Source organism: Labrus bergylta, chromosome 20 (genome assembly GCF_963930695.1).
Source record: "Labrus bergylta chromosome 20, fLabBer1.1, whole genome shotgun sequence".
In the NCBI taxonomy this organism is placed as follows: domain Eukaryota; kingdom Metazoa; phylum Chordata; class Actinopteri; order Labriformes; family Labridae; genus Labrus; species Labrus bergylta.
Genome location: NC_089214.1, coordinates 2,580,588 through 2,607,738, shown reverse-complemented (window position 1 = coordinate 2,607,738; position 27,151 = coordinate 2,580,588). Strand labels below are relative to the sequence as shown.

General features: G+C 44.6%; 1 protein-coding gene across 3 annotated transcripts in view; it reads right to left on the bottom strand.

Moving 5' to 3' along the window:
- Window positions 1-324: 324 nt before the first annotated feature.
- The window catches only part of ube3c (ubiquitin protein ligase E3C), a 31,145-nt gene continuing 4,318 nt past the window's right edge, over window positions 325-27,151 (bottom strand). For all 3 annotated transcript variants that reach the window (XM_020652079.3, XM_065949169.1, XM_065949170.1), the window contains exons 6-24: window positions 26,987-27,102; window positions 26,720-26,877; window positions 26,441-26,594; window positions 24,932-25,152; window positions 24,665-24,816; window positions 24,026-24,213; window positions 20,690-20,776; window positions 20,414-20,571; window positions 19,256-19,482; window positions 15,794-15,898; window positions 15,301-15,388; window positions 13,097-13,194; window positions 12,193-12,325; window positions 10,934-11,181; window positions 6,998-7,210; window positions 4,466-4,654; window positions 4,310-4,376; window positions 2,969-3,099; window positions 325-1,388 (exon numbers count right to left, since the gene is read on the bottom strand). In XM_020652079.3, the coding sequence (XP_020507735.2) occupies window positions 1,218-1,388; window positions 2,969-3,099; window positions 4,310-4,376; window positions 4,466-4,654; window positions 6,998-7,210; window positions 10,934-11,181; window positions 12,193-12,325; window positions 13,097-13,194; window positions 15,301-15,388; window positions 15,794-15,898; window positions 19,256-19,482; window positions 20,414-20,571; window positions 20,690-20,776; window positions 24,026-24,213; window positions 24,665-24,816; window positions 24,932-25,152; window positions 26,441-26,594; window positions 26,720-26,877; window positions 26,987-27,102 (2,904 nt within the window). In that variant the 3' untranslated portion in view covers window positions 325-1,217. The remainder of the gene's footprint in view (window positions 1,389-2,968; window positions 3,100-4,309; window positions 4,377-4,465; window positions 4,655-6,997; window positions 7,211-10,933; window positions 11,182-12,192; window positions 12,326-13,096; window positions 13,195-15,300; window positions 15,389-15,793; window positions 15,899-19,255; window positions 19,483-20,413; window positions 20,572-20,689; window positions 20,777-24,025; window positions 24,214-24,664; window positions 24,817-24,931; window positions 25,153-26,440; window positions 26,595-26,719; window positions 26,878-26,986; window positions 27,103-27,151) is intronic.

Sequence of the window (27,151 nt, the reverse complement as noted above, 5' to 3'; positions counted from 1 at the left end):
TCGGCCTGCGTTGGCTGTTTCAGCAGAGAGGAGAGACGATGCAGAGATGGCCTCGGTCCAACGAGCGGCTGAAATCTTCCTCCTGCATCAGAGGGCAGGGAGATTTATGAGCAACGCACGCAATCTTAATTTGTGCTCAGCCCGATAATGCATCTCAAGGCCAGAATAGTTCTGCTCAGTGTTTCTTAACTGGATGTTTCTTTAATTATATGTCAGAGGCCATAAAACTCAGGAGGAGATTTTCCCACAAAGCACTGTTTTATGTCTCGTCATTACTGTGAATTACAAGCAGCGAGAGAAAAAAAAAAGCTAAAAGGGAAAAAATGCAAAAAGAAAAAGTGGGTTTTATTCATTTCCATACACTCTGTTTTTTTTTCACCCTGTTGGTACACTGATCATTTGAGAGTCTTGTCATCGACCAGGCGAGAGATTGTTCACCTCACACGCCCGCCTCCCATTCGTCACACAATGGAAAGAAAAACAAACCTGTACAAGTACTGAATAAATGAATCATACAAGAGCAGTTGTAAACATATACATATTCACAAATCCATAATAACAGACAATCTAAGCCCATTACACATTTCAGACGGCGTGTGCACACTGATGGTGTAGATATCGGACATGGCGGTTATTTTATAGTTATACTAATCATCGGAGACGTCGCAAAAAACTGGAGTTCTGATGACCTCTACATGAAGGCTAAACACAAAAGCCCCTCCGACTCAGCAGCCCCTTGGCACACGGCGAGCTGGCTGCCCCTGTCCGTCTCTTATATTGCCTTTTTTATACGATGCCGCTTAATCTTTGGTGAAGAAGAATAACTGTCCATTCATGTGCGAGAGATTTCCTCCCAACAACTACGCACTTTCACTTTCATTCAGAAGAGTTTTGACAGGTGATTACTTCAACGTTTAAGTTACTTAAAAGGGTTTTTAAAAAAAAAAGGCTTCCTACCCTGCGTCATCCTCGCACCTTTCTGCTCAGGCTTGGCACACGCACACACACACACACACACACACACACACACACACACACACACACACACACACACACACACACACACACTAACAAACAGAAAATCAGGCAGGTCAGTGCATCATTTGCTTCCCCCCCCCTCCGTCTTGTTTGTATTTTCTCTCAAGTCTTTCTCTCACAAGCCGTCCTTTTTCTGTGACATGGGGAGTCCACGGGGACAGAGAAGCCTTCGCCCCTCCTCAGCTCAGCTCGAACCCAGCCGAGGACTCGATGGCGTACAGCAGCTTGTTCCTCATCTGGTGCTGGTCGCAGAACTCGGGCAGCTTCAGCAGGTTCATGCAGGTGCTGGCGGTGGGCAGGCGTTCTAGGTCGGAGCCGCCGTTGTGGATGCAGAAGACCGGGTAGAGCTCCTGTGTGTGTGAGATGTTATTAGTGTCTGATTAATTGGCTGCAGTTAAGAGAAAAAAAAAATCATATTTTAAAGGTGTTTAAAGACGAGACGTGAATCAACTTATGCTGATGATCGTAATGTCCAAAGCAATCCCCATTAAGCAATAAATGTCAAATTCCACCGGGGGATAAATGTAAAAAGAGAGACATTAAGCGTTAAGGAAGTATAAATTTAGGAAATCAGGTTAGTGCTTGAAAGGTAGTGATGGCGTTGCGGGCCCACGCTTTGACCCTTGGATGAGACGGGAGGAATGGTCATTTCATGTTGTCTATCTGGCATTTTTTTAAATCAAGCCTCCCCGTGATGAGGCCACCTCATCTGCAGACTGTGACACTGACCGTTTCCATCACGAGCTGCACCAGCCAATAAGCTCCTCCGCCTCTGATTTCATCCCATTCATTTGAAGTTTAGCGCGTGCGGTTCAGCGGCCGTACTCGCCCCATTAAATGGCTCTTCGGGGGCTTAGCTGTAATGACCCCATTTTTCTGACAATTACCGTATTAAACTATCGTTGCTTATTGAGAAAGTGCCATTACCTCGGCTATCATTTTGGAAAAAAAGAGAGTTTCCATCATCTTTTTTAAATTGCTTCTCCTGACAGAGCTATTTCTTCTCTAATGAATCCTGGGCCGTTTCTCGACAGCTAATTAAGGCTTAGCTGGCTCAGGCTGAGGGCCAGGTCAGGGGCCGCTCACGCCGCGAATTATCGGCCCGGAGAGGAGACGATGAAAGAGGGCGCGGTGATGGGAAGGGGGGGTTCATACTCACTGCTGGCCAAAGTCAAATTGATTAAAAGGGGAGCCAAGGCAACTCTCAAAACCCTTAGAGGAGGTACGTCAAACGATTTAAGGAGAGTTTTGTTCCCTCGTATCCTGCAGGACTTCAATTAGTTTTTTTTAACTGATTGGAGTCATAAAGAGAACTAAAACCAATCATATGATGATTACAGCAGCTGGTTTGACGAGCAGAGACTCATAAAAAACTCTTTAATGGTCCTGAGCAACACTTTCAGATTTCTTCCCCCCCCCACAAATCAAGTCAGAGAGAGAGCGGGACAGCTTCCAATTAGAAAACCATTTTAAAAAATAGGTGAGCAATAATGATTCAGCACAGCTGGAACAATGTTGAAGAGGTGGGGGTGGTACAGTTCACCCTTGTAGAGTCATTAAAGAGGAAATAGCTGTTTTCTGCCGTGTCACTCAGGAGGCAAACGTTCAAAAGTTCAACCTGCTACAGAGTTATGAATGGACTTATTTGTCCAGACAGGATCGACCACAGAGGGAGGTCTGGAACCACAAAACCGTGAACAAAGAGATAAGATCTCAGTCAGTGCACAGGCCCGACATTAACCCTGGCTAATTTGAAAATGATCAGTCTAGAAGTTTTAGTTGCCGGCCCGTTAAAAGGAAACAGTCGCTTCTGTTGAGATAAAGACAACCTGCCAATGACGAAGGACCGAGGTAGAACACGGCGTGCAGAGGGAGTGTGAGGAGGAGAAAAGATGGCATGAGCGGGGGAAAGACGATAAAGTCTCGTCACCTTAAAGCCCAGGAGAGGAGGTCTAGAGCAGCTGGTGACAAACTTCAGCAGCTTGCGCTTCTCCTCGTCTGTGAAGCCTTCAACCACCTCCCAAAAGATCTGGATGACGGGGTGAGTGGCTGTGTAACCACCTGAGGGAGAAGAAGAAGAAGATATCGTTATAGCAGCTACAGCCAGACACAGATTACCTGACTGTAACGGTTAGTCTGTCAGGAAAACATTTCATTACCACATGTTTAAAAACAATAGAATTGATCCTCTTTATTTTAATTATGGACAAAAACTTGAAAAAAATTACAGATTTCCCGTTGTTTGAAACTACATACAACATTATACATATTGGACATAATCCACATAAAGCACAACATAAAGAGTTGAGCTGTTCTAGGAACTAGGCCTGTAATGTTTTTTGGAGTGGAGACAAAAAACAACCACACCCAATCCAGGTAGCGGTAATCTGCTCATAGCAGTTAGCTAACCGCTATTAAAGAACAAACGAAGAAGAAGAGTAAAAGACAGTAGCATGACATGGCGGAGCTACAAGACCCGTCTGCTTCTTTTAAAGGTCACATTCTGTATAATCCACTTCCCCATGTTTCTCTAACTTTAATATGAGCCTCCGGTTTGTCTACAAACCCCCCAATGATGAGAAAAGTCCATCCTCTCCGTCTTCTGCCTGCTCCACTTTTCAGAAAATGTGTGCTCAAACAGGCCGTTTGGAGATTTTCCCTTCATGACATCACAAAAGGCAGTAGCCCCTCCCCCAGGTGGGTTACACTCCCACAGCTAGGTGTTTGTTCTGCCCTGAGTCTGCCTTCTCACCGTAAACAATAGGACATGGAGCGAGAAAGCACCGAGACACCCAAGCCCTTCCAGAGAGGGGGCGTGGTCAGACTCATTTACATATTTAAAGGTACAGACACAGAAACAGCCTGTTCTGAGCAGGGCTGAAATAGAGGGGTTTATAGACATGATCAAATACAGGATCAGAGTGGATTCAGAACAAGAAACTTCACACACATGTTTTGAGGAGCTCTGAGACTTATTTACACTGAAGAAGAGGAGGAGGATATGTGACCTTTAAACATTTGTGTGGGGACAGTTTAGGTTTACAAACTTTCATGAGTCATTACAAGGTAAATGAGAGAAACCTAGAAATATACATCCAAGACTTTTTGTTTCTTTTTTCCTGTTGAACCGAATTCGTAATGAAACGTGACCCCTGAGAACGGTTACACCCCGACCTTCTGCCTCTGTTCAGCTTCACAGCTGAAGTAAAGTGAAAGCTCAATTCCCAGAAGAACCCTCATAAGTAGAAATGTTTTTATCATCAGCTCCTACCTGAGTAGTTTGTGAACTTTTTCAGGTCATCAAGACAAATTGGCACATGAGCCCCGGATATCAGCACCTGTTTAAAGGTAAAAAAAACAAAAAAAACACATTTGAACTCTGTGATGAATTTCAAGTTGCAGCTTGACTAACGGTTGTGACACATACCTGGATCTCCTGTTGGTCGAACATGCGCAGCCACTCCAGGTTAACAACGTTGGCCAGACCTTGTCTGAAGGCCAGGCAGTGAGGTCTGATGTGCTTGTTCAGTCTGTAGTCGGCCACCAAATGGATGTAGGCGATGCGGTTTGCTGTGGTCACGGGAATGTCTTTGCCTCCTAGCTTAAGCTCAACCACCTGAGTAAAAACAAACAAACAAGTTAAGAGTGATTTTTAACCTTCCTGATCTGATTGGAGCCGCCCCGATTTGAAATTTAAATATTAAACATGCAGAACATTCACAATCAGAAATCCTGTTGTGTGGGGCGAACACAGAGGACGGAACAATAGCCAATAAGGAAGAAAGCTGACTGAAGCAGGAAGCACAACAATCGTAGCCATGGCAACAACAGAAAACGTGAAGCAGGAAGTTAAACGGACGTCAGAAATGGAGGAGCAACTTAGCTGGCTTAGCTAGCCACATTTAGCATGACCATCATGTTTGTTTACTCTTTAGGCGCGTTTGATGGCGTCAGATGACGAGTTCTGAGAGTGGACGATCTGGCTCTTGGTGAAGGAATCTGTTTGTGTCTGACACCTGGTTTTTATAAACAGTTTAAGATTTTAAAAACCTTTCAGTGTGTACCAGACTTAAACTGTAAGTTAGCTAAGTGTCCACTTTATTTTGCACATCGCTGCCCGACTAACAATACAAGTGTCAGTTGGATTCAATTCAATCACAGAGGGGTAATTAAAATGTTTTCCAGCAGCACTCTGATTAAAGGTATGGCTCAGTGTGTGTGGTTAAGTGCATTTTCTAAATTTAGCACACTCGATGAACATCTGGTCCAATACAATTTGGCCCTTAGTTCTCTTTTCATTAGCTATAGAGCCGTTATTACTTGATAGAAAGTGCTCATCATCCCTGTTCATAAAACGGTGTGTGATGACATCATAGCCAATGCAGGGAGGCCGAACAGAAATGTTCATCTTGTTTTTACAATAAGGCTTCCCTGCATAAGGCCCCGTGTCCACGGAGAGAATTTATTTTCTGAGCGGCAGCGTCTTTTTCCGCCCAATTCTTTTCAATAAGCAGAGAGCAGCCACCTGGAGAAAAAGCGCACGCCCAGTGTCCTTTTTTTCCAGCGCTCTGACTTTTTATGTGCGGCCAGTCCGGGCACTCAAGTTGAAAATCTTTCAACTTTTCAGAAAGACGTTGTTGACGTTATCCGGCGCTCGTTTCTAAATGTTTGATATTCCCAGTAGTTTTGCTGCCTACAGATTGTGTCTTGTACCAACATCCTCCTCGCTCCGTGTCTGATCGGGAAATAAACTCAAATATAAAACATGAAGTAAAAAGTAACGGAGCAGTGTCGGTCATACGGCGACCGTCGTCAACAGACTGTTGTCATGGAGACAGGACGAACGTACAGCTCTTTTCTTCTCAGAGCACACACGCTTCATGCAAACGCTCCCGAGCGCACAGCCAGCGCTTTCCTGCCCGGAAAATATCTAGATACTTTCAGGAGGACTGCTCCTGAAAGTATCTAGTCAGAGAGAAACATTCAGCTGTTTGTGTTCACACATGCAGCTCCTCCTGAAAATATCAAGACGTTTTTCAGGAGTTTTCTGCAGGTGTGAAAGCCGCTCTAACTGAAACACTTGACAGGATATGAGTTAAACCGCCGTCGATGGCAGCAACAGGCATGAATCAGCGCCGCTCTGACGCAGTTTTAACAAGGACGGATTGTTCAGCTTCACAAAGGGAATCAATGCAACAATACTGAGAAAGAATGTAATATTAAGCAAGGTTTTTTTTTTCTATGTGGTTCACTTACAGGCAGTCCTTTTCTGCTGTTTTCTCCCCCACACACACAGAAGGTTCTGATTATGTGCTAATGTAAAAGAATTACCGTCCTTATCTTGTTTGCTTTGGTTATCTCACGGGGGCAGATGGAGGGCAGACTGCTCCCGTGTGTGCCTAATCTTTCACAAATTGTTTTTCCTATCGTGTTTGTGATTCCCCTATTTGAGAGCAGGAGGGTTGCATTGTAACTCGACTGTTTCAGGTGTTGTTTGAGGAGAGCTAATAAGACGCGTTAAGGCCCTGAGCAAACAGGGGCTCCGGGTAGAGTGCAGGTCTGAGTCCCGATGAGTCAGAGTGGCTGTGGCGACTCATCTCCGCAGCCTTGAGCTTTGGAGAGGGACGTGCTTAAGAGCAGTGAGTAAGTTTCCGTCAGGCGTGTAAGGAGATGTTTTCAGGGAAGGGGGGGGGACACGGAGGTGGAATAGTCAACAGAGCCGCTGTGTTTCCTGCTCTGCAGCAGAGCTAAAGGCAGCAACGTGCTTTATCTTCCTTTAGAGCTGAGAAGTGGTAACATCATGAGGGAAATGAATTATTAACGCCACGCAGAGGAACAACACAGGAGGAAGGACAGACACCTGATCTAGAGCGACTGACCAGAGCAGAAAAAAGAGAGAGGGCACCAAAGGCACAGAAAAATATAGCAGGTGAATCATTTATTCCCCGAAGCCACTCACCTGAGCCTCTCCCAGATCGTTGTTGACCACCGTGAAGTTGAGGCCCAGCTCCTCCACGTCGCCCTCGTAGCTCTTGAGGAAGAGAAGGTTGCGGTACATCTCCGGGTCCAGCGACGCCAGGTGGTGGATGTCCACATCGGCGCTCGTTCCCAGAAGTTTGGACAGGAAGAAACTGGCAAAGGGCAACTCCACCAGCATGTTCTCATACAGCGCCTGTTGAGCAAAAATAAAGGGATTTTAGAGGACTGCTGCAGGACATAGAGGCAACCCTGACCCCCCCCATCTGAGTAGGGCTGACCCCTAAAGAAACCTTGGGTCAGTTGACATTTTGTCAGTAAAATCTCGTCGTTCAGACTATAATACCGAAATACCAGCATGACGTGTTCAAGAGGGTTTAATGGTCCCATAACATGTAAAAACACATTTCACCATGTTTCTCAAACACTAACATGTGTCTCTAGTCTGTGTCTGTCTACAAACCCCACAATGTTGAGAAAAGTCCACTTTTCAGAAAATATGTGTTCAAACAGCCCGTTTGGAGATTTTCCCTTCATGACATCACAAAGGGCAGTAGCCCCTCCCCCAGGTGTGTGACACTCCCACAGCTAGGTGTTTGTTCTGCCCTCTGAGTCTGCCTTCTTACCGTAAACAATAGGACATGGAGCGAGAAAGACCGAGTACACCCAAGCCCTTCCAGAGAGGGGGCGTGGTCAGACACAGCTCATTTACATATTTAAAGGTACAGACACAGAAACAGTCTGTTCTGAGCAGGGCTGAAATAGAGGGGTTTATAGACATGATCAAATACAGGATCAGAGTGGACTTAGAACAAGAAACTTCACACACATGTTTTGAAGAGCTCTGAGACTTATTTACACTAGTTCAAGAGGAGGAGAATATTTCACCTTTAAATGAGACTTGGATTACTCGTTCAGGCTGATGAAGGTGTTGGAAAGAAAAAAATATGATTTGACTGTGTTTGCGCTGACGTCACCACTGCGATTGTTTTTCTCTTGGTCGTCACTGAATAAAACAAGATGAGCAGATATCTGAGATAACTAAATGGACTCGCAGACTACAACAGGACCCAACATGACGTATCAAAGAGTGGAGCGAGGGGATGCTAAATCAGCTCAAAACACGATCCATCCAAACACACGCACGCTTCCTGTTCACCCAGCTCAAACTTTATAAACGCCACTTCTCACCTTGACCCTAAATGCCGTTAAGAACCACAGCCGGGCAGGTGACTCATAAAGCCCATAGCTAATGTACTGGAATAGTCCGAAAAGAGCCCGTTGGAGGCATTAAAATATACAGGTCTTTATAAATGATGGCGCTAAAAACCCTGACCGCATCAGCTAAATGGATTATAAATCTAGAGGATTTCCATAATGCATGCATCTTAAACACACAGGCACGCATAAATCACGGCTATTTTCTAAACACAGGTTAATTGCACAACTTCAAACATTGTCTATTTTTTATGCAAAATAATCCACTTAGTATTTCTCTGGTGGCCGCCGCTCGTTTAGGACCATATGCGCCGCGTGGCCCCTTGAAACCTATCAATAACACTTATGCCGGGAAGAGGCAGCAATAAGTATATGGAAAAAACCTGTAGCCTTATTTTTTCAATGCCACTTACTTTATTTACGAGTGTTTATTGCCAGAAATTGTGCCAAAATGACTCTGCCTGGAAGGAATTAATTATCATGGCTGGGGCCTTTTTAATATAAGTGAGTGCAGTGGCAACGCAATTAAAGCAGATCGCCGCACCATCAGGTGGAATAAACGCCGGCCACGCTGCAGGTGCTTTCTGTTAGCTGCCAAATATGCTTCTTAATTTACAACATTAAGAATCAATAAAATTATAATGCCTTTCAAACGCATCTCTATCAAGCAAGGGGTGGGGGGCATCAGGAGTATCAGAGGAGGAGGAGGAGGAGGAGGAGGAGAAACTTTCCTCCGCCGCACTGTGAGCAAAGTGGAGAGGCCACTTCTGATGAGGTTGAAGGTTTTGTTCTAATGAGAGAAGAATGAGGCACAAGAAGAACCTCCTGCTGGTCATATTACATAATGGGAAAATGTGATTTTCTTCCCATTAAGACTCAGCGTTTTAACTTTTTTTTTTAGGGCGTAAATCTGCAACGATGAAACCAGTCGACGAAAGCAAAGCAACCTGTTTTCACCATTTGCGTCTTAAATCTTTCCGCCTGTCAGCCGGGTGGACAAGTGAGGAAGAGGGATGATGACCGGCCTCTATTCTGATGTTCAATCCCATTTCAGTGAGTACCCTAGACAAGCCACTCCTGCCTGTAATACATCACCTCCACAACAATGGCACGCCTCGGACATTAATTAACAATATTAATCTCCCGTGTCCTTTGAGCCGCAGTGTGCACTGGGCACATTGCAGCTGCAGTGATGCAATCCCAATCTATATAAACGCTCGCCTTTTATCCGGGGCTATAACGGCACTAAACAAATATCAATACGCCTCTCAAATGGCCCACTCAAACGTCCATTTTTATGGAGAAAGAGGAACTTAAGGTAGGGTTAATTGAAAGTCAAATTCAAATTAATTTCCCCCTCGCCTAATTGCCTGAACCATTAGCTATCGAGAGCACAATATGGAGAGAGTGGGGGGCGGAGAGCTCGTAAGCTGCTGATTGATCTTTTCTTACTTGCAAAGAAAAAAGAAAAAGCAGAAGAAGAGCAGGATGAGAAGAAGAAGGAGAAGAAGAAGAAGAAGAAGAAGAAGGAGGAGGAGGAGTTAAGATGCTCTGATAAGTGAACTGGACCAGGAGAGAAGAGACCTGGATGTTCCTAACTGTAAAACAGATCAAAATGCTATTACCACATGCTTTGAGCGCTTATTTATGTCCTGTCTGTGTGGGTCTGCTGATTTAGTGCCAGCCCAATGCGATCACTACACAAACAAGAGGTAGGAATCATCGGCTAATGGAAGCCCTAATTGAAAGGCGACCGCTTGTCATGAGGTAATTCCTCTCCAGACAGAGATGATGCCCCCCCCCCCGGCCACCCCCTTACATCCCCCCAAAGAGGAAGACATCTTGATAAACAATCGCTACCACATGCATTAAGGATGATTTAGAAACATTAGGCTCTGGTAAATAGTGCCATCAAAGGAAGGAAGCGGTGGGAAAAACAATGCCGTCAACAGATTATGCACAGGGGTGATTAACTAAACCGAAGCTTGTCGAGTTAGAGGTTCAGGTTGTAGCCGCAGAGCTACGACCCTTTTTCCTGAAACAAATGACCGTGATATTTCGAAACAAACAACATCACGGCCTCTGAATTAACAAGCGTGGACACCGACAGCAGTTAGTCCTCATAACTGATGTGTTGTGACTAAATCTTAAAATTAGCATGATGCTGCTTTGGCAAACAGCTTTGACACCTTCAGACATTCCTGCTTGAGAAATTATGACTTTAAAAAGTACACAAGTACAGCATCATTATTATTGGGTTGTGTTCCGTGCAGCCGTCTTCTCCTGCTCCCTGATTCTCCCTCATCCCTCCGCCTGATGCACACCTTCAGTCTCAGGGAGGAGGAGGAGCCAGGTAGGAGAGCTTCATGGGACGCACACACTTGCATTCTTTTTGTCCAACGCATGTCTAGATTTCTTAGTTATTAAGTTTGGGCTGGAGATACCAGTCGCCCTTTTTTCCCTCCTATTGTTTTCATTTGGTTAGACTTCTCTTCTAACCCGAGCACACAACGTGGACATGGAGTATAATCCATCCAGCCTCCATTACCCCGGAGTGTTCTGTCTGTATCTGACTAAAATGTACAAATGATGAAGCTCAGGTTTAATATCTTACATCTGTGTGGTGTCTTCTATCTTCTTGTCTCTTTGAGCCTTGATTTAATTATTTTGGTTAAAGGGGGCTGTAACAGATTGTACTCACCTTTCCCAGGATCCTGCCTAGAAAGTAGTAGTGCCTCGTGAAGGAGTCGCCGACCAGCATCTCTGCGGCGGGGCTGGGGTACAGCAAGCCCTCGTTTGTGGTCTTGAAAAAGCCCTGGTTAGGATTGAAGCCCGACTTCAGGAGCTCGTTTAGGAACTCGCGAAAGATGCCACCGCCGTCGATGCCGGCCTCGTCCAGACCGTGAGCGTTCAGGAGATGGACCCGGATCCGTTTCTTCAGGTCCGGTTCTGAGGAGGAATTCATAACGGTGTAAAAGTAATAAGAGCTAAAGCATCATCCAATGAAATTAAAAAAGCTACTTCATCTTTCTCTCATAAATCTGACCAAACAAACAGAAGACGTCACTGATTTTCTTTGTTTACATTTCCAGGAGGGGAATCCAGTCATCCTGGTCAACTGTAGCTGTATTCAGAGCGCCGTTTCAAGCCGTGATAATCGCGAGCTCCACCAATCAGAGACGTCGCAGTGACTCTCTATGATCGTGGGTAGTGTAGTTCTCCCCCCCCCCCCCCCAAGATATCATAAATAAACCGTGTTGTTCTTAAAGGTTGATATCAGACAAACTTGTGTCTCCTTCAGGAGCATTGACCATCGTTTCACACTCAGGTAGCTCGTGGTCAGTCTACCTGTGATGGTTATGACATCATAGCTCATCATCAAATCCACTATGGAGAAAAAATGAACAGGATTTTTTTTGTTCCGGAACCACACTGTTGAGCTGTTGTATTTGACAAGAAAGCACTTTCTCGACCTGCTGCTGAATATTCAAATCAAACTCCACAGCAGGTCATCTCTCAGAATAATTGATGCACCGTGATAAATCAAGTCAGCTGTAACTTATAGACACATAAATGATATAGATCATGTCTTCAGCCCAGGTCGCCCACTACTCTTTTTAATCAGATCGCCCCAACCCGAGTGCCCTTTCAAATTCAAACACAAAAGAGGTGACTTAAAATAATTGATTCTGCTTTTTATGTGATCCATTATAATAATCGGAGTCGAGATTATGCTTTACTGGAATTCAATACTGAGCTAACCTTCATCTTGAATACTAACTTGAAGCTTTATCCTCGATATTAAGATTTTAAAGAGTGAAACGAGGAATTCAGAACCAGCAGCAGCATTTACAACACTCTGCTTTCTCTCCTTATGCAGGAATAACAAAGCCGCTGTAGCACTTTTCCCTGACGACACATTTCATGAGGTGAGCCGAGGCTGCACGTGTTGAAATCTACCGTTTTCAGGAGAGAGTTTATCGTAGGCGTCCTCGTAGATGTAGTTGCGTCTGATGGTGACATTGATGCCGTCTGGGAAAGGCCCGTCACCCTGCACGTCCCGTTTGTCAGCATAGATTAACCTCTGGAATATCTGCAGGACAGGTGTTAAAAGGTCAGTGGCAAATCCTTTCAGGAATAAAAAATGTTTCATTCTGTGTGTAGATTCTGCTGCGTGTTATTCAGCCTCTGTGTTTGATTATTCTATTAATGCTCTTTTTTTGGAAATTCAGAGAAAGAAGACACAGAAGGTGGAAAAAAAGGATCAAAAGCGATGATGAAATACACTTAAAGGTACAACCAGTGAGATGTGTAGTGAGTGAGATGATAAAGGTATCTTACTATCTGATCAGACATTAAGGAAACATGCTATGTTGAAGTGCTGGCTTCTCTGACAACAATGCAGCAGCCAGTATGTCCTCCTTCTAACTTTAGATTCTGCTCCTGAATGCTCTGGATTTGTTTGGTTATCAGGTCAAACCAACAGGTGTTGCAGCGATGGAAGCGGTCAAGAGAAGTGGTTCAGATAGAAGTGATTGTACCCGACCTAAAAAGCCTCTGCATGTTTCTAATAAGCTCCATGAGCAGAAACGTGCTCAAACTAGGATCAATATTGGAGATGCTTTTGAAAAATGGAGAGAGGTTAGAACACAGAAAGGTTTACAGACCCATGCAGAGCTGGATAAACACTGAAGCTTCAGTGTCCACCACATGGTGACCTGAGTGAACATCGACTATAGAGAGGAGGGGGGGAGACAGCTCTCTATGATGTTTAGAATTTGGACTGCAGTACCCATTTTAAACACTAGGTGTCAGAGTTACATGTTGCTCCTTTATTGTGGTTTGTGACATAACAATGCGGTACCTTGACTCGCTCCTCGAAGGGGACCACGAAAGGGAGCTCAGTGAGGATGGCCAGATGTCTCTCTTCGGAAACAGACAGCTGCGGAGGCTCGAAACCAACTGCAGAGAGAGGAAAAAAACATGATATTGTTTATTTTTAGGGCTTCTTTATTTGAGAAATTGGACAGTGGATGATGTCGGGGCGAGCTAGAGAGAGTTAGGGATGACCCAAAGGTCGGAATCGAAGCTGAGCCGCCCTCTTCGAGGACCACAGCCTCTGAACATGGGGCGTGCAAATTAACCTCTCGGTCACCAGGACCCCTAAAGAAAACATGTTAGAGCTTGATTTTCCCTGTCCTCAATCCTTGTAAATTACGACACATGATTTGGAGACAATAATGATGAGGAATTTGAACAGAAATGTAAATTGCAACCTCGTTCTTTACATTTACGGTTTCAAAACTTGTGAGAAAGATCCTAAAGTATCGTAGGCTGCAGTTTGTAATTAAAGCTGTAAACCCTGAAAAATATCTCGGGCCTAACCCCTGCACTCACTCTGAATGGTTTTAGGATCACTTTGATGATCTCTTTCACAATGAAATCAATGTGAGGATAAATCAAACTGTCTGCACACACTTAAATCTGTGAAAATGTAAAGTTCAAGAAAAGTTATCAAACAAAAATCTAAGAGTCTAAGTCAGCTACATATGGACAGAGTAAATCCTGCAGGGATTAAAAAGTCTAAACATCCCAACATCAGGCGTCCTCAGCGTGCAACACTCATCTAACAGCATCATTACTGTGCTCACTGATGCAGGGTTTTTTTTCCCTGTTGTTTACAGGCCAGCCATTAAGGACATTTCCATCCGACACTCTTTTAATTTGACCCAGCTCGGAGCTGTTCATCCACCTGCTGGTCTGCTTCCATTAAGCTGATGTTTGTCTTGTATTAAACTCAGGCTTTAGACCGTTTAGCCCACCAAAAAAAAAAAAAAGCCACAATAGCTAAACCGGCTCTTCACCCTTCTCACTTAGCGTCCACCGCAGCTCAATTATTCTGCTCAATTAGTCAGTCTGATCTGCATTTTCCCATCAGGTTTCCATCTTTGAGAAGAAATATGGCCTCTGAGTGGTCAATACGTTGCTCATTCATCAGCCCTGGGCCCGTCCATTTAAGGAAATGAGAAAAGGCCAGACAAACACATGGACCAGATGTGGCTGAGCTCATCAAGTACTTTCACACTAATTGAATTTATCCCATACAGCCTGTGAGTGGGATTAGGCAGATCATACACACATTGTTATCAGCTTGTTTTCACACCTTACTTGAGTCGGATGAAGCTCTTCAATGTCGGGCTTATCAAGTAAACAAAGATACATTTATAGGGCGTTCACACTTACAGAAAAACTCCTGATATTTGCAGGAGGAGCTGCATGTGTGAACACAAACAGCTCAATGTTTCTCTCAGACTTTATCCTGAGTTTCTCCTCCTCATATTTCATCTGGAGAATTTTTTACGTCACAGGAGACCCCCCCCCCCCCCCCCCCCCCCCTCCTGTCTGACCTCCTGCTGTGAGGTTCATGTGTTAACAACCAAATCAGGAGAATATCCAGAGCAGTCCCCCTGAAATTATCTCGATATTTTCAGGAGTGAAGATGTGAAAACGGCTTTCAGAAATTCATCTTTTGCAACCAGTGTCAGTGACTCTTCTTGTCTTTTTTTTTTGCTGTGAGAAAGAATTTCTTCCACCCAGCTGAAGACAGACATGATCAATATGTTCTTGGATTGTCATTTTATAGTTCAATTTGCAACCTTAAGACCTTCTCTCTACCGACTAAAGACAGACATTTTTAGAGATGACATCTAGTGGGAGATAAAAAATCAATGCATGGCTCAGCAGTGTAGGAAAAGCAAACACAGAGAAGGTGACTTTGGACAGCAATTAGGATGATTTCTGGGCTCTGCATCAGGCTGACACCAGCATTACTGTAAATGATTCAACATATTCCTTCATAGCCGCTGAAGGAGTTCAAAGACAGATAATCGCACGCTACTTTCTTTAAAGGGCAGGAGAAATGTCAGAATAGTGTATTTGTGATTAGCTTGAACACAAGAATGAAATGTTTCTTTCTAAATAGCACGAAGCTACACACAGAGATCTCATTGGTCGCAGCACAGGAGATAGTTTCAGGTATCATTTCTCAGATCCAGGAGATAACTGTACCATCAAGGGTTGATTGAAGTGGCCCGATGCGGCCCATCCTTCGCGTTCTCCACACATGTCTCGCAGACGGAACATACAACTGTGTGACCTGTGGAGAAGAGGGGAGGGGAGTGAGCAACATCATCCTGCTAATGGTCGAGACTTCAGACGCTATTTAACGCCAGAGGCTTAAACTTTTAGAAAGTTAACACTGACTTGTACTATTGTTTCTTTTTCATACTGTAATTTTCATTATTTTATATCGTTTTAAAATGAATGGATTAAAGGCTGGAAACAACAGGATAACTCACGATAGGATAACATAATATGACAGGATTTGATGCGTTAGGTACAACATGAACTGTTGTCAAAGAGAAACTAGGCAAAAAATATTCTGTGACTGATTATAGCAGGAAGCAGGAACTATTGAACAATTAGGCCAAAAATCATCTAACAAAGCATCCCAACAATGATCAAATCTAAAATCCAAACAGCTGCGATCCAAGTCTGGTACCTTATCTGCTCGGATGTTGACCTCCTCGGAGAGCCAGTGACCTGCTGGACAGAAGGGTCGCCTGATGTCGCGAGCTTTCACCATCTTCACCAAGTTAGTGATGACCTGTGTAGTAGATCAAACACACACACAAACACACACGTGTCACTATAACATGTCTTTTAGTGTATGTTACATACTCTTCACAGTTTTTTTTTCTCTGTATAGGTTGCTCAACAGGAAGTGGTGCCACCGCTTAGAGAGAGAAAGAGAGAGAGAGAGAGAGAGGGGGGGAGAAAAAAAAGCAATTTGAGAATTCAGCCATTAGTGCGCCATTTATGGGGAGTATAAAAGAAAAACGACCTGTGCCGTCCCTCAACGTCCAGCCCTGTTAATTACCGACGACGAGGCCTGCTGACATCAGCCGCCGGGCAGAGTATGCAGAGACGAGGGAGCACCGGCTCAAAGCACAGCCAGTCTGAGCGTAGCTCTTCAGTGGATTGAAAACCAAGATTGCACATTGATGTAACAAAGATATTACCGTCAAACTTGAATGAACAGCCCGGGCTTTCATTGACTTCAGTTTATGGAATGAGGCGGCCTTTTGTTTGGGACAGGCATCATGACGAGACGGGCCTTTCACTATGTTTTAAAGAAAACTTGACTTTGATTCTGTAAATTTACACCAGAAGGAAGTTTAAACTGGAAGCTGATAAACATATTATATTACAAATCAGCCCATACATACGACCAAGCCTCTTTGCTTTTATGAAGATATAACACAATTAAAGATGAATACCAAGCTACAGATTTTTTATATAGAACCATAGACTGTAAATATTAATGTTTAAAGCCTGAGTGACGTAACCCCGTCTGTTCCTGTAGGGGGCGCTGGAGTCCCCCTCGATGGCGGCCTCCATGCTGGAAATGCTGTCTCAGTCTAACTTTCAGTCAACCTAATGACAGGCTGCGAGCTGGAGCTGAGGCGGGTTTTAAACCTCCTGACAAACCGTTACACCGCGCCCACCTGTCAATCAGGTCAGCTACACGCCTTATTGTGAATAACTCTTATCCTTCATCAAATCAAAACTGATGAGTCATCAAAACATTCACCCCCCGTACAGTGTGTGTCCATCCAGACATGAGCTAATCACACCTATTTGGTTTTTTGAACCAGGCTGTAAACATGTTCATCTCTGCTGTAAAAACAGGCTTTTTAGAATGGGTGTGTATGTGACTTCCTGTGCTCCTGCAGCCCGCCTCTTAATTGGCCTCGGCTGGACGTAACAAAGCTCCACTGTTGCTACGGCAACTTGCCATCAGACACATAACCTCACGCGTGTCACTGCATGAAGATTCGATAAGGGAGCTGTTGCGTCTGCCAATAACAGTCACAGCCGCTCCATTTCCATATAATACCCCGGCTGGATATTTCAATCGAAATGTTCTTCTCTAAAGCGCGTTCATTTTCATACAGCGACGATCAATCTCGGCCAATCGCTGCGAGGCGACCGCAGTCGGCAATAATTGCAAGTGCAAAATGCTGTAAGAGGCGCACGCCGATGGGTTTGGAGTAGGCCAACCCCCTGACTCTGGGAATGAATAAGCATTCCTTAATTAGCCCATCGGGTTAAGTGCACGCCTTAATGGGCCTTTCCCAAACTCCGGCGTGACATCGTTCTCCAAACATGGCCAAGAAGAAAGTTCCATTAGCAATATTAATACAAACTTAGTTGATCATTTTCATTCAATTAACTTCTTTCAATTAAATAGATAGCTCGACAATGGAGGTGATAAAAGATGGGGAGGGACGGCTGATGACACGAACCAAACATTAGCGTGTTAGGGGTCAGCAGCGTTAAACCGACTGTAAATCCCGCCGTTCAATTTGGAAAATGCATTTCCCTGCTACCCCACTTCTTTAATGGGTCGTTTTAGCTGACAGGAGGCCTTTGAGAAGATCCTTTATGAAAAAGAAAAGAAAAAAAAAACTGACGTGCTCTTCGGGTATTTGTCACCTTTCACAGAACTCTTTCTCTCTGCCGTCAGAGCGTCACAGCCAAGAGCAACGCCGCCTAATCCTCCGTGATAGAGAACAGGAGGAGAAAAGGAGAATTGAAAGGGTGATGTGCGATCAGAAAATAGGGGTCGAGGTAGGAGAATGATTTTAAAGCTCTTTTCTGCCTCGTTTGCTCAGAGTAAATAAGCAATGGATGACCTCCGTGGCAGCGCTCCTGCTCATGCATTCACGCTTGGTTTCCACTAACAAAATCAAGAATTAGAACCTTTGGCTTCAGCGAACAGAGAGGTAACATTTGAGTCTACCAAAACATTAAAGCACTACTTTATATTTAAGAATGAGGTAACATCTTGGATGACTGTCATCGTCATGTCAGCTTATTAAAACCGTTTGTACTGAAATTTGTATTTTCAGCTGACAAACCAAGAGAAGCCCGCAGACTTGATAAAGACTTGTGCAAATTAATTCCAGTGTAAGAATTATAACTCCAGTACAGTCTGAGGTTCTCGACACAGTTGGATTATATTAAGGTCAGAGCGATGTGGGATTTGTTTTTGGGCCGATACTGATATCGATATTGTGGAGAGAAAAAGACGAATACAAGATGGTCGCTCGACTGGAAAGTAACTGAGCATCACCGCTTGAAACTCTGGAGAGTGATGTTGCTTGTTGTAATCCATATAGCGCCCTCTGCTGGTGACAGAGAACTGCTAGTGTAACACAATGAAACTCAGATTAAATGCTGGTTGACTGGTGAATAAATGTCGTAATATATCGGCGCATATCTGCGATAAAATTGGCCGATATAATAGTCACCGGATATGCTCATAACTTCTGTGTCAGTGCGTTAGAAGCCCAGGAGGCTCTCGGATAGACGGAGCTCTTCCAACCTTCAGCGAGGTGATCTGGCATCACTACCACCCGATGTCCCTGACGCCCAGCCACTACCACCGGCGTCCTCATACATGCACGGCCTGCTCCGACCTCCACCTCAGCGGAGAGGAAGTGTGGACAACAGGAACGAGAGGAATACAAAGGAGAAGTCCTGGATCTTATCCCATATCTCTTGTAAAGCGTCTCCAGATAACACTTAATATGACTTGGCGCTATACAAATAATGATTGATTGATTGATTGATTGATTGATTGATTGATTGATATTACCGGCTGGCTGATTAATCGGTCTGGCTTTAGATTATCTATTTTACTAATCTTTTGCCAGAAAAAAAAAATTCTTAATAACTTACTCCTTGTGTGTGAAAACGGCTCTACTGTTGTTTTTAAAATGTGCTGTATTGACGTTTTCATCAAAATTAAGTTAGCATTTCTTTGTGACCTATAATTGATGTTTTTCATAATTTTGGATTTTTCTCGAAGTCTGCTGATCAATTTGAAATTCAAGTTGTGTGACGGGCAAAGACGCACATTAATCTGTGATGCAGTGACCGTGTGATACACTCTTACCTTGAAGAGCTGTACCCAGCGTTTCTGCTCGGCCTGGATGCGTTGCTGAACCTCGGTGTTCGTCTTGACGCCCACGCTGCGGAAGGCGGCCATGTACTCCTCCCTGTGCTCGGTCTTGGTCTCAGGGTAGGCCAGCTTAATGATTCCCAGGCACGCGTCCCTCAGACAGCGAGACAGAGTCACCAGCTCTAACAGCGTGAAGGGCATCATGGAGGACTGCGTCTGACCTGTTGAGAGGTGGAATGGATTCAGTGTCTTTTACAGATATTGATTTTTAAATTCACACGGCGGCAACGAGCTGCGTTACTGCTGAAAACAACAAATGATGAGAGAATATCCGTTTCCCCAAGAAGGAGATTCAGAGGGATGAAGGTGACTGTCCACAGGATGAACTCACTCTGCTTCTTTTCTGGATATTTAAAACAGAAGAATAAATCATAAACTCAAAAAGTACAGCCTAGAAACCGCAATTTTAAAGTGTAATCCGCAATTTCCAAATAGTCTATGCGACACCTTGAGCAGCTGCACACACGGGTTCACAAGATCACATGAGAACTACAAGATCACGCGGGAATAAAGAGCAAAACATGTTGCTTTGTCTTTCTGAGGATGATTTGTTCTTCATTCGGTGCCTGTTTTGAAGTAATCAGTCTGTATGTTGTGTTTTATTTTGAAATTGACCGGACGCTCTGTGCGTTTCCTTGTCTGACTTCCTGTCCGGGTCGATCTATTCTGTCGAGCTTGACACGTGCCTGCAGCGAGCTCAGTCAAAAACATACTCGGGGCGTATTTGTAAAAGGAGCAGAGCGGAGTAGCGCTGCTGGCACGCTCAGTGGTGTGTTGACTAGAGTGGCAGTGAACGGCGCCGTAGTGCTCGGTGCTGACGGGACTGCAGCGCACCCAGACTGTGTGGAAACCGGGGTTACGTTTTTCCCCAAATCTTGCAGATAAAAAAAACAAACGTATTATAATAAACAATGAACAAGAAAGGAGTGCGTCCTAATTAGCAGCCCCTGCAGCACGTCTTTAAAAACACTTTCAATGTGTGTGCGCTCCATAAAACTACAAATAAAATCAAACTGAGGTTTCATCTCGACATTCTGCCGAGGTCACGCACCAGGTCGGTTTTTTTGTCTATGAAGACATCGGCGCCTTTACCTTCCATTTCGTGACCGAAGAACTCGCTGTCATGCACGGAGATGAGGGAGTGGCTGAAGAGAGAGCTGAAGAGATAGAAGAGGGGAATGATGCGGTTGGAGTCCTCAAACGACATTGGAGACCCCCGTGAGATCAGCTGTAGCAGGGGCACCATGGAGCTGAGGGGGGGGGGGGGGGGGGGGGAGAGACCACATATGAGGCATGAAGTCTAATCACACAAACATGCATAATGCTCACACGTTGATTTGCAGACTTCCAGGTTTTGAATAAGCTCACCCAGTGATCATTTTCGTTGTCATGGACGTTATGAGGTACCAGAGATGCCTCAGGAAGCGTGCGTTGAAAGCTAAACTGTACAGGAGCCTGCAGAGAGGAAAGAGGAGGAGGAGGGCGGTTATCCATCAACATCAACAAGAGGACATGAGTTCAAGAGTATTTCAATCAGAGCGAGCACACACAGTAAAACGACTCTCTGTCTGCTACGTTAGGATTGTTAACATCGCCCTGTTAACCAGAGGACACAGGAGTAAAATCCCTGTTATCCCTCATAGAATTTTCTTGGCCTTTTCTCTCTCCTTTTAAACCTTGCGAGGGCCGAAAAAGAGATTAAATGAGCCGTTAAGCTTTATTTAGGCGAGGCACCTTCCATTAGTAAACTAGTTGCTGGCGAGGGTACCCGGGCTCGGGTCATAAACAGCCCTCTCTGGCTTCCTGCTGGAGCCCCATTTAACTTAATGGCCAGGGGCGCAGGACAATGGAGGGAGGAGGAGGAGGAGGAGGGGTGGGGGGGCCTGGTCCTCGCTGTGACCCCTGCAGCGCCAGCATGCTTCCACACTCTCAGTGAATTACGTGATAAAGCAAAGGAGGGCCTGCATACCTCGCTAAAGTCGCTCTGCTGTGGCACCAAGGTGTGAAGCTGCTCTTTGTTCAAGTGTGTGTTTGTGTACGACGTGTGTGTGTGTGTGTGTGTGTGTGTGTGTGTGTGTGTGTGTGTGTGTGTGTGTGTGTGTGTGTGTGTGTGTGTGTGTGTGTGTGTGTGTGTGTGTGTGTGTGTGTGTGTGTGTGTGGTTCCCTAAATTGCATGGCTTTTCACACAGAGGGTAAGTACAGGTGACAATAATGTCCTAAGTAAGCTGAAAGGTAAAATAAAGTGCCCCTGCATATAATAGGCCCTTGTTTAAGAGTGACAGTGCCGACACCTATTAGGACGCTTGGCTTTAATACGGCTGCGTCTTTGTTTTCTCAGCAGACGGTAGGAGGAAAGGTCAGCGGAGGGAAAAGACACAAGAAGAGACATACTTTTTTTTTTTTTTTTTAAGTCAAGCTAGACAAATATTCTCATCTCAATGTCAACCCTCAAATCCCCATTCCCTCGTTCAATCTACGGAAACCCATTCAAAACTCCCAAAATGGAAATGAGAAACAGGAGCAGGGTGTCGGACGGCCCCGAATACAGCTTGAAAAATGGTTTACCGAGCACACACACACACACACACACACACACACACCATCTGTCAGGACTACAAGGGCTCCGGAGAGAAGCGAGGAGGAGTGCAGTGCGCTCATAACAAGTGATGCGAGTGTTTGATTGAAATGGGAAACAAAGCACTAAACGCCAGCTGACATGCTGATTTATGGCCCAAGAGAACCCAAACCCCCATTTCAATCATGGAATGAACCGCTAATAAACAAAGTCAAGACATCAAAAGGGGTTACGTGTGCACGTGTGTGTGTGTGTGTGTGTGTGTGTGTGTGTGTGTGTGAAAAGCAGCTCGATGAATAACACCCAGATCATTTCATTTTGCGGTAATGAAAGAATCTCTTTTCAGCAGGAAAAAAAAATAACAGCAATGCTCGTTTCAAATTTAATCCAATAATACCCTGAAAGAACCGGAGTAAGGCTCGTTATCTCATGAAAACACCAAAATCACAGCAACCACTGAAAAGTCAACAAAGTACGTGGGCTGATCTCTGCAGGGACTTTCATCAGAGAGAGAGAGAGAGCGCTGTTAGCAACAGAGTGCTACATTCAGTGAAGCCAAACAATTAAAGTGAAATTACACCAAACATCCAATTCTAAACAATTAAAGTGAAATTACATCAGAGTCACTAAGACAAACCTGAGCTGAGAGCAATTAGCAAACCAATCAGACGCCTGTTTCCACCGCAAAGCTTTTAGATTCTTAAAAAAATATATATATTTCAAGAGACATTGGACATATTTATTAAAAAAGGCAGCGTGCCGGGGGACGGCTGGACCACCGGCCAGCCTCGCTCTCTCTTTTCTTTTTTGCTGTATGAGCAGTAAATCAAGGCCGGGATGCAATTTGCTCCCCTTAGCCTCTTGTAAAGCTATCCCGTCCACTCCTGCAGTGATTAATCTTTCTCAGTGAGCTAATTATTTTGTACAGATATCCAATAATGATGGAAGACGAAGGGGCAGGATTTATGGTAAAAGCGAAGAGAAGGAGGAAGCCATATTAAAAAAGAAACTGGATGCGAACAGAAAGAATCTTCTAAACTCTGATCAAGCAGCCGATAGAAATCCTGAAACATTACCAGCCGACGTTAAGACTCGGGCCCTTATTTTTTTATAGGAGAAACATTTGTTTTTATCCTTTAACGTTCAGTTTTGTAAAAGCCACGGCCTCTAAAAGAGACACACAGTAATATATCAACAAGATAGTCTTCAGACACACACACACACACACACACATTTACATCCACTGGCTCTACTAATAATTAACTAGAGCAGGTTGAGTATCCACAGAGCTCAGTCTGGATCACCTCCCGTCAGTCAATGCACCCAACCTCTGACATCCTGGTCCTAATGTAATCAACCTGAGAAGGGGTAATTGCCCTCATCCACAGCTGACAGCTTCCCTGACATCCCAGCTTCCTTTGCCGGTTGTAAATGCCAGAGGGTGCGGATCACTGATAACTGCCTGCCTCGCGTCCCCGTTATTTACATTACTGCTTACACAGTTTTCCTCTCAATCAGTCGGATGTGTAAACATGCTCTCTGGACGCCGGAATGCTCCTCGACAAGACGTTTTAAACGTTATGATGTAGAATTAAATTGAGAAGGGGCTTTAAGTTTGTTGTCATGCTATGTGGTTGGCCGTCGGCTGTAGTCTTTGCGGTGTGTTCAAGTGCAACTTTTTGGCTTTGTTTATTGTGTGTTTCAACCACATTCACCAGCAGTACGTTTGAGACGCTCAAACACATCACCCACTATCACCTCAGGAGATCCGCACTCGATGACAGGTATGAAGCGCATCACAACAAGTCACTCAAAATCACCGCGGCTGCAGAGAAATATTCAAACAGGGTGAAACGTAGCACCACTATCATGGCATTCACGGGAGGGACACACGGGCAGCAGACTTCTCTCTCTCTCTCTCTCTCTCTCATGCTTTACTTTATGGATAAGGCAAAGAAAACAAATATAAACGGGTGGCCTGTCCAGGTGTCGTGTATGTGTGGGAGACATGATACATTAACGTCTTTACTCATTTGCACATCGAGGAATGCCAAACAAAAAAAAAAAAAATCCCTTTGTTTTTGGTAAATTATGGTTCACAAGGTCGTATATAAAAATTGGGTCCTGACCTGACTTTTGGCACCATGAGGCGATGCTGCACCATGAGCGTGTGACAGATGGATGCCATCATAGTAAAAACCTCCTCACTGGCCGAGTCCCTCCACACCAGGTTGAGCAATGCGTTGGTCTGATGCTTCGTGTCCAGCTTGCGCACACACTCCTCTGTGATCAGCTGCACAGAGATCCTGGTGTTATCCTGGTGAGGAAGGGAATATGTGGGGTAAGAAGACTGGGGGAGGAAATGCGAGGGATTTGTGATGTTCAGCTGACACGTTAGTATCTTTGGGATGTGTTTAATTAGCACTTTATCCAAGTTTACTTCAACTGATTCAAATGTTCACCTCAAGTTTTTTCTGGGGAAAGTGAAGCGCTGTTTGTGCGCTCGGGACTTAGTGAGCTGAGGAAAAAGTGCTGCACGTCCGTCCCGTCTCTATGACAACAGTCTGGCCGCTGTATGACCGACACTGCTCCGTTACCTTTTACTGCATGTTTTTTTATTTTAGTTTGTTTATTTCCCGGATCAGAAACGGAGCAAAGATGATGTTTTTTATGATATTTGTTTTATTTAAGAATATCTGTTTTGGTACGGCAATGACTGTGCATAAGAGTGGAACTTCTGTCATAGCTACAAAATGTTTGTATCTTGCCTGCATGGGCGGTGGATGGATGCCAGTGTTGTCTTCATCCTCTGAGTCGCTGTTGACTTCAGGCCTGCTGCTGCTCTCAGACACAGGCAGCAGCGGCAGCAGCGTCTGCAGAGCCCGAAGATACAGAAGGAGACCCTCCTCTGACAGCGAGGCTGCCAACACACGACATCATCACATTACTGTGCAAATCCACATATCTTCATCTCTATGAATTGCATAAAAGTGGTAATGCTTCAAAGGAGCCATGGACATTTTAAAACCACCCACCTAAGCAGTTCTCCCCCGCAGAGAGGACAAAGTAAAACACCCAGGGGGCCTTGCTCTGAGGCGAAGAAGAGGAGCTGATGGTGGCCTGGAGGGAGCTCAGGAAGGCCTCGAAGGGGAACGAGAGACGGACGTCGGACAGTGCCGGGATAAAGAAGTGAAAGATCTGCTCGGTGAACGGTGCAGAGATGAACTCCTCAGTAAAGGCTGCAAATACAAACTGCCTGCAAGAAGACAAGACAAAAAACACAAGTCGAATCCAGGGCATAAACTCACATGGGAAAGAAACTAAAATTCAGTGCCTATTTCAGCAGAAATTAGCGGAAAAGGGTGGCTTGTTATAACATCACTTTGCTCATTCTGTTCCAATATTGTGTCTCCAAACAGAGCGGCTTTGTGTGGCCCCGTCACACACATCTGGTGGGTGAAGTGAGATAATTAGCTGTAAGAGTTAGTGTGTGCACAAGTTTCTCTCACTCCCGCCTTGCTTTTCTTCAAAGAATAAAAGAAGGTCCCTGTCGTTTGTTTTTGAGAATGTCTGAAATCGACGGCAAACAGCCTGACTTTTTGCACTCCGGCGGGCGAGTGAGTCTCGGGGACTTTTATGGCTTGTTGTAAATTAGTCTTCGAAGCAATTACCGCTGACCACAGGGGACAAAAAAACTGCTGTAGTTCATCTGATCAGTTTAATGGAGGATTTTTTAAAGAATTCACCAGAGACAAAAAATTCCCTGCCATGCAGTCGTCATGTGTCAGTGACTGACAAGCAGCAGTTTGAGCGGTCGACAGACATCACTGATTTGAGGTTATCTCATAATCTGTAAATATGAATGTTTCATCATCATCCATCTGTTCCTGTCCCATCGATGGCGGTCTCCATGCTGGAAATGCTGTCTCAGTCTAACTTTCAGTCAACCTAACGACAGGCTGAGAGCTGGAGCTGAGGCGGGTTTTAAACCTCCTGACAAACCGTTACACCGCGCCCACCTGTCAATCAGGTCAGCTACACGCCTTATTGTGAATAACTCTTATCCTTCATCAAATCAAAACTGATGAGTCATCAAAACATTCACCCCCCGTACAGTGTGTGTCCATCGAGACATGAGCTAATCACACCTATTTGGTTTTTTGAACCAGGCTGTAAACATGTTCATCTCTGCTGTAAAAACAGGCTTTTTAGAATGGGTGTGTATGTGACTTCCTGTGCTTCTGCAGCCAGCCTCTAGTGGACACTCGAGGAACTGTCTTCAACACCACAGGTTGCTGCTTTGTCTATCTTTGTGACCTGATTCTCTGAAGAGTTTAAAGGTGAGGGTAACACATTATGTTCACGAGACAATTCTTCTTTTGCAAATGATTAAAAAGTTGTTTTTAAAATTGTATTTAGTCCAGATCTATTGCCGCAAATAAGTCATCATTTTGAGACCTGACTACATGAAAGAAGTAAATGGAAAAGTGTGTGGAGTGTAACTGGATAACTTAAATCTCATGGCTGAATTTTTGGTGCTGTACCTTGCGCCTGTTGTGCAGGAGGAGTAGGTAAAGTGCAGAGGTTTTAGAATGTGCTCCAACAGTGTGCTTGCTAGTGGGACAGAGGGAGCGTCGCTGTAATCCAGACTGGAAGGAAGTCTGTGATTCACTAGAATATACAGCGACCGGTAGTATCCTGGAGAGAACACAGAAGGAGAAATTAAAGATATTTAGACAGCAGCTCAACATCATCTCTAAACACTCCTTTATGTGTGAAGTTTATTTATTATAGACTCTGGAATTAAATCCCTGTGTGCTTACCTTTCTGTACCATATAGTGCAAAATCTGCTCTAGTAAAGAAGCTACATAGTTAGCATCTTGATTAACGGGAAGATAGGTTTTCTCTGAAGAAAAGATTTCTAGCATCCGCATGGGAACAGCCACATTTAAACCATCATCGTTACAGTTTTGTAGCAGTCTGCGGAGGCAAAAAAAAAGGGACCAGTAAGAGAGTGACAAAGCTTTTTATCATGCATATAACAGCTGAAATTATGACTCCATTATTATAATGCTTTTAACTACTGTACCTGCAGCAGAAGCCTAAGATCCTCTTGATCTGAAACAAACATGTATCTCTCTGTTGGCCCAGCAGCAGCTGCACAAACTGACTGTTGAGTTTCACCAGGTTCTGGCACAACCATATCTTTGGAAACACACAAAACAGACACAACTCGTAAAATGCCAAGTGTCAA